At 33.3% G+C, this 7,171-nt stretch overlaps 1 protein-coding gene across 1 annotated transcript; it reads left to right on the plus strand.

Annotated features, from left to right (window-relative positions):
* Positions 1–1,425: 1,425 nt before the first annotated feature.
* On the plus strand, positions 1,426–2,132 carry LOC146888045 (uncharacterized). The gene is made up of 3 exons (XM_085669571.1): positions 1,426–1,654; positions 1,732–1,893; positions 1,968–2,132. Exons 1-3 carry the CDS (start codon positions 1,521–1,523, stop codon positions 2,074–2,076), a joined length of 405 nt encoding a protein of 134 aa, XP_085525697.1. The 5' UTR covers positions 1,426–1,520; the 3' UTR covers positions 2,077–2,132.
* Positions 2,133–7,171: the final 5,039 nt, after the last annotated feature.

The raw sequence follows: 7,171 nt of genomic DNA on the forward strand, positions 1-7,171 counted from the left end.
ATATGGACATGGCACGGCGAATTAATACACATTCCAACTATTTCTCGATCTGAATATCTTGCCAATTCCTCCATGAAAGAGCGACGAGAAGAGCGACGGGAAGAGCGATGTGAAGAGCGATGTGAAGAGCGAGTAGAAGAAGACAATATAGAGGACATGATACGGGATGTTGGCTCAGAAGCTTTTGCACAAGCGCATGTGTATGAGACGATGTCTGTTGATGAGGAAACTCCGTTGTATGTTGGTTCAACTAAGTTCACGCGATTATCAGCGGTTTTAAGACTTATGAATTTGAAAGCGACCAATGGTTGGACAGATAAAAGCTTCACAGAATTGCTCGTGCTCTTGAATGAAATTCTTCCCGAAGGAAATACTCTACCCACTCGAAACTATGATGCCAAGAAAATTCTTTGTCCGATGGGTATGGAGTATAAAAGGATACACGCATGTCCTAATGATTGCATATTATACAGAAAAGAATTTGAAGATTTGAAAAAATGTCCAAAGTGTGGGTCATCACGGTACAAGCAGAAAAGAAACAGTGAAGATAATGGTCAAATAGAGAAGGAAGGATCTGCTTTGAAAGTAGTCTGGTACCTTTCAATCGTGCCTAGACTTAAGCGTTTGTTTGCAAATCCTAAAGACGCTAAAAACCTTAGATGGCATGCAACTGAGAGAAGATGTGACGGACTCCTTTGTCATCCAGCTGATTCAATGCAATGGAAAAATATTGATCAGGAATTTCCCAAGTTCGGTGAAGAATGTAGAAATATTCGTTTTGGCTTAGCTACCGATGGAATGAATCCATTTGGTAATTTAAGTACAAATCACAGTTGTTGGCCTGTTATATTATTCATTTACAACTTATCTCCTGGACTCTGCATGAAGAGAAAATACATGATGTTGTCTATGATGATATCTGGTCCAAAGCAGCCTGGAAATGACATAGATGTATATCTTAATCCTCTAGTTGAAGGCTTGAAGGTGTTGTGGGTTGATGGTGTTGAAGTATTTGATGTTGTTGCTTCTGAAACTTTCATGATGCATGCAATGTTATTTTGCACCATTAATGACTTTCCAGCTTATGGTAATTTGTCAGGGTACAGTGTCAAGGGTCATAAAGCATATCCTATATGTGAAGAAAACACTGCATCTCATCAATTGAAAAATGGAAGGAAGACCGTGTATCTGCGCCATCGAAGGTTTTTACAAGCTAATCATCCTTATCGAAGGTTAAAGAAAGCATTCAATGGACATCAAGAGAATGACAAAGCACCAACTCCATTAACTGGCATTGAAATTCATGAAAAAGTTAATAAAGTACATCATGTATTTGGTAAAACGTCCAAGAAGTCATCTGCATCGAGCCCTTGGAAGAAAAAATCAATATTCTTTGAAATTGCATTTTAACTGAAATTGCATCAATATAGGAAAAACCTCAATCAAAGAAGATTCTTCTCTCTTTGGATGATCCTCTTGGTGCATTGCTCCAACTTGCAGAAATCATAGCTGATAAGCCGATGCAGGTTCCTTGGGATGCTAACATTTTTGGGAGAGATCTTGACATCCCACTTTACTTGCATTCCCAAGATGTCTTGGAGCTTGCACGAGGACAAGAAGAACTCAATATTACCATTATTCAATTATGGATGATGTAAGTCTTTTAGTCATTATATATAGTTATTTGATATATTTATGTATTTACTTATATCAAATCAATTTTTGGTTTAGGTATCTGTCTGGTGTCACTGAAACTATGGGGCTGAATGATGTATATGGGTTTATAGACCCCCAACTCACCCATGAAGGCAACAAGTTTGATGACATTCAAGCATATGTGACCAAATGCTTTCAACGTGGAAAAGAAATTTATTTTGTCCCTTATCTTGCTGGGTAAGTCATTTTTGTTAACTTATGAATATAATAAGTCATTTTAATGCATAACAATGAATTTATTTTCTTATCAGGCGTCATTGGCAGTTACTTGTGGTTTCCCTAAGGGAGAACCTTGCTGTGTGGTTTTGCTCTTTGCATCGCCCTCCCCCCAACCATCTTAGACAAGTGATAGATTGGTAAGAACCTCAATATCAATCTTATGAATATGACATGTTATATAAAAATATCCTAACTTATTCCCTATATCATAGTTCAATTGCTGCACATAACATGTTGTTAAGGAGATCAACGGCTAAGGCAAAAGGTCTTGTATGGTGTTCTCTCCAGGTTTGATATTTCTATCCATATCTTCATGATTGTTTGCTTGATTTTCTTCATTAATTAATTGTAACGTTGTTAATATAATGTAGTGTAATAGACAAACCGGTTCATATGAGTGCGGTTACTATATAATGCAATGGATGACAACCACTGTGCGTGCTCGTATTACAACAAATTGGGAATTGGTAATATATATTTGATACTTTGCAATATTTCCTTTTTATATACTAACTTAACTTAATCTATTATTTTGTAGACATTCAAGAGTCCTGCAGCAATTCCCGCAAAGTCCATCAAGTTTGGTAGGATAGCATGTGCCAAATATATAATTGAAATGTACAATACTATTGATTAGAACATGTATCTTGATTGTAAATGATTTGTAATTGTCTTTTAAATGAATTTGAATTGTGGATGTGTTTTAAAATATTTTGTTCTGGTCTATTCTGGTCTGTGCTGAACAAAATTTGCAGGTTTAAATGTGGGAATAACACCAAAACAGAAACTGCATTTAAAAAAAAACAGAGTATTAGGCCTCGGTTCATACCACAAACGAAGCAAAAAGTGTGCTTTTGGCCTCGGGTGCAGCCAAAACCGAGGCCAAAAGGGTATCGAATTTAAAAAAAAAAAAAACACCATATGGCCTTGGGTGCAACAAAAATCGAGGCCAAAAAGAGCCCATATGGCCTCGGGTGCAGCCAAAACCGAGGCAAAAGGCAGGGTCTATGGCCTCGGGTGCTTGGAAAACCGAGGCAGAAGCGCCCTCTATGGCTTCGGTTCTTAACCGAGGCCAAAAACTATGACTTTTTGGCCTCGCCCCAATATGCTTCGGTTCCCGAACCGGTGCAGAATATTAAAAACAACCGCTGCCAAAGGCCCTTCCTGCACTGGTGCGTGAAAAATAGTAAGTCTCTCAAAGAAGTATTATGTAGTTGTTTTTACATTAAGTAATATTACTTGTAGTATTCTTTTGTAGATCTAACTAACTTCTAAATGATTGAATTTTTTTATCTAAACTTATTTTCTAGTTTGGTAATGTTTAGTAGCCTTATCAAATTTTCATTTCAGTTTATAATCTTTAGCTTGTTAAATCTTATCCAGCTTTTTACTGATTAAAGTGAGAGAATAAGCATGAAGGTAGGGATCAAATTGAGCTTCTATTCCAGGATATGCTGGAGGTAGTGATTAGTGATATAAAGATGGAGGATCATATATTCAGGTACTAATAATGGATCCCATGTCTCCAACACTTTTAAAGGGCATCGTCCCACGAAATATTATTTTGTATCATGTTTTTTAGTAGCTTGGTAGATTCAATTCATGGTGCATCTGGACATTAGGGAATGCTTCTTCTTGAGCAACAATATCAGTTATTTGCATTTAACATCAACATAGAAGGGGATATCAATCTTCCAATTGAACGACTTTACTCACTTCTTACAACAAAAGAATCAGCAATGGATGTACCATCTAACTTAGAAGCCAAAAGGTGCATCTCGTTTATTATGTATATTACATGTTTTGTAATAATTATATTTGTAATATAACAAGATTTAGTCACATTTTAAAATTATAATTAATGTTACATAAATCAATAACAAAAAAATAATATAAAAATTGCTTAAATGAATAATTATAATTTTAAAACTATCGATCTACATGTACATTTATATTCTTAATCAATTTAAAAACATGTTGTCTAAACATGAAGCAACATTTCAAGTTTGTTGTCTAAAAACAATAAGCAACATTAAAATGTGTTGCCTATAAACAACAAGCCACATTAGAAAAGTGTTCTTTAAAGGATAGATAAGAGGTATGGTCTTTACCTATGACAACATTTAAAAAAACATGTTGTCTAAACATGAAGCAACATTTCAAGTGTGTTATCTAAAAACAATAAGCAACAATGAAAAAAATGTGTTGCCTATAAACAACAAGCAACATTTAATATTTTTTGTTTATAAACAATAAGCAACATTTAAAATGTGTGCCTTATTCTAACACTATAAGGCAATAGTTTTGTAAATTGTGTGGCCTTTAGTACAAAAACTATTGCTTATAACCTAAGTCCACAACCATATCCTCCACGCCTACAAAACTGTTGCCAAAATGTTGCCTAAAGTTTAGGCCCCACTTTTTTAACTTCAAACAACACCTTTTACCTATTACTTAAAGTGAAAAATGATGTAGTGTGCTTCCATATTTAATATGAGATTTTCAAATTTATTTTCCATACACAAACAACAAAACAGAGAAGTGACAAAAATATTATGTAAAATTACATCATATTCAAATAAAATAAAATAAAAAGTCGTTCAAATCTAATAACCTAATTTTTATCACACCTTATAAAGACTTTTAGATTAATTTTTAGTGACTAGTCGGCAAGTAGGAGTCTTGTTGTGTTTTGTTGAGATTCTTGTGGGATTCAAAAGTCTTGGTGTGTTTTGTTTGAAAGTGTAATCTTGTTGAATTGTGTAAATCTTTTGAAATAGTGCAAAGTCAGAGTGTGCATGGTTTCTTGACCACATTTCATGCATTGATGTGGTGGTGTGTTTTTGTTATGGAATTATTGTTAAGCATGATGTGATAGTATGTATTTTGTTGGCAAATTATAATTTTGATGGGTTGCATGTTGAGAGTGTTATGCTTGACTTGAAACCTCTTGGTGGAATTAAATGTTGTGTGAGGTTTTCCGTACCTAGGAACTCAATGAAGAATCTTTCGCCTGTGTGAAGTAGTGGAAAGGGGTCCTCTTCACTTGTGTGAAGCAGTGGTAGAGGATTGGTTCGAGTGTTGTACCCTCTCGCCTGTGTGAAGCAGTGGGGAGGGAAAAATGTTTCACCTTATTTCGGCTCGTTGCGAGTATAGTGCTCGATGATGCATCAACGTTTTTACTCATAATTCCTTGAGGAATAAGGGAGACAGTCTGGCTGCGATAGTGGGACACATCAAACCATATGTTCTAGGAAACTAGACGTTGTTGTGGGGTGAGAGGCCGCGGAAAACCAAAGTTGATTATGATCACTATATTTGAAGATTTTAGATGAATATGATGCTCTGTTTGGTTTGGCATGATTAATTGGATTTTGATTAAGTGTTACTTGAATGCGATGTTGAGTATTATTGGACATGTTTTATTTATGAATTTCTTTTATGAATATCATTGTTTATGGTTAGCTTACCCCTATTTGTTTGTTTATGTGTTTGTTGCATGTGTGATGATCGCATAACGTGTGTTATACGGGAGCAGACGATAATGCAGATGTTTCTGACTCAAAGTAGATTGCGAAGAGGATGGAGTGAATTTGGGGGATTATGATTTATTTTGTTGATTTCAATCAAAATGTGAAGACTATGAAAATTTCTTTTGATTTCTAGTATTTAATTGGAACTTTGTTTTTTTTTATTATTACTATTTCAGATCATGTTTGGATTATCTATTTACATTTAAATTTTAAGTTTCTTTTAAGTGCCTTTTTGTGATATAATCGTTTTACTTTTAAACAAAAAGGAGCAATGATAACTTCTCGTGACATCCTAAATTTGGAATGTTACAATTATACACTAAGTTTTAGGTCATCTTGATTCAATTAAAGGTGTTTTTACAAGTTTAAAAGGAACTAAAGTTTTCAAAAACACCAATTCAAACCCCTATTTCTTGGCTAATCACTTCTTTCATTACTTACAATGACAACTATCAAAATTGTCCTTTCTATAACTACCTCCAATAGAGGGTATCATTATGAAATGGATGTTAAAAATGTCTTTCTTCACGGTGAGTTAAATGAACATATTTACATGACTCTTCAAGTTTTGTTCATTTTATCTCCTATCATGTGTAAGCTCAATTCTTTTTATAGTTTTTAAAAGGCTCCCAAAGCATGGTTGGACAAATTTTGTTCTACTTTCCATGGATTCTCCTTTACTTAGAGTTAACATCACTACTCTTCATTCATTTGTTACACACTTATGGTAATTGATTGTTCTTCTACTTCTTTTTGTTGATGATATGATTATTACTGACTCTAATAACCATTGCATTTCATACGAAAGACCATGATCATTTGTATTACTTCCTCGGCCTTGAAGTTCATTGTACCTCTAAAATACATTTTTTCATAAGCACAAATGTACCACAAACCTAATATTTATGAGGCCTCCAATTAGTTAATCCTATGGATGTTCCTTTTGAAGTTAATGTTTGAATATCACTATGATGAGGGTGATCTTTGGTCATTCCTTCCTATTTGTTGATTATTTGTGAGTAGAATTAATTATTTGAACATAAACTTAAGCCATTATTTGTTATTCAATATGTAAGTCAATTCACAAAGTCCACTCAGATACCATTGATATGAGTATGTTGTATAATTTGTTATTTGAAAGAAACTTCTCAACACGGTCTATTCTTTATCATTAGAACAACTCTTAAATTGATTGCTTATAATGATGTTGATTAGGTTGGTTGTCTCAATATTCGATGATCGATGATCAGTTGATGCATGTTTCTTGGTACCTTTAGTTGATTTTAAGAAAAAAATAAGAAACGAACACAAAATTTCTAAATAATATACTAAATTAAATTATTGTGTTGTATTTATTTCTTATCATGAAATAAACATTTTTATATTCATAAATATTTATATAAAAATTATTTTATATAAATAATTTATTGATATAAAAATTAATTATACAATTATTTAATTATAATCGAACACTTTTTGTTTGCCAGACAATTTTATCTTAGAAATTTCCATACTTCAAAACTAATTGTGGTTAAGATGGATGAAATTGTTTTCACTTCATATTTATACAATATTTTGTTTTTCTAAGTATCTCCTTATAATTGACATATTTTTTGTGGTTGGCTCTACCGTTTTATAAAAGAATTAAATTATACATGTTTATTATTTAACTATCGTAAAATCCTCTTTTTCTGCCCTAATTT

The sequence above is a fragment of the Vigna unguiculata genome, chromosome 2 (assembly GCF_037176805.1).
Source record: "Vigna unguiculata cultivar grain cowpea cultivar isolate G323 ecotype 2 chromosome 2, ASM3717680v1, whole genome shotgun sequence".
Taxonomy (NCBI): Eukaryota; Viridiplantae; Streptophyta; class Magnoliopsida; order Fabales; family Fabaceae; genus Vigna; species Vigna unguiculata.

Coding starts and splice junctions, on each gene's coding strand:
- LOC146888045 (XM_085669571.1), top strand. CDS start 1,521: ATGCAGGTTCCTTGGGATGCTAACATTTTTGGGAGAGATCTTGACATC. Junction 1,655..1,731: donor ATTATTCAATTATGGATGAT/GTAAGTCTTTTA, acceptor TTTTTGGTTTAG/GTATCTGTCTGGTGTCACTG. Junction 1,894..1,967: donor TTTGTCCCTTATCTTGCTGG/GTAAGTCATTTT, acceptor TTTTCTTATCAG/GCGTCATTGGCAGTTACTTG.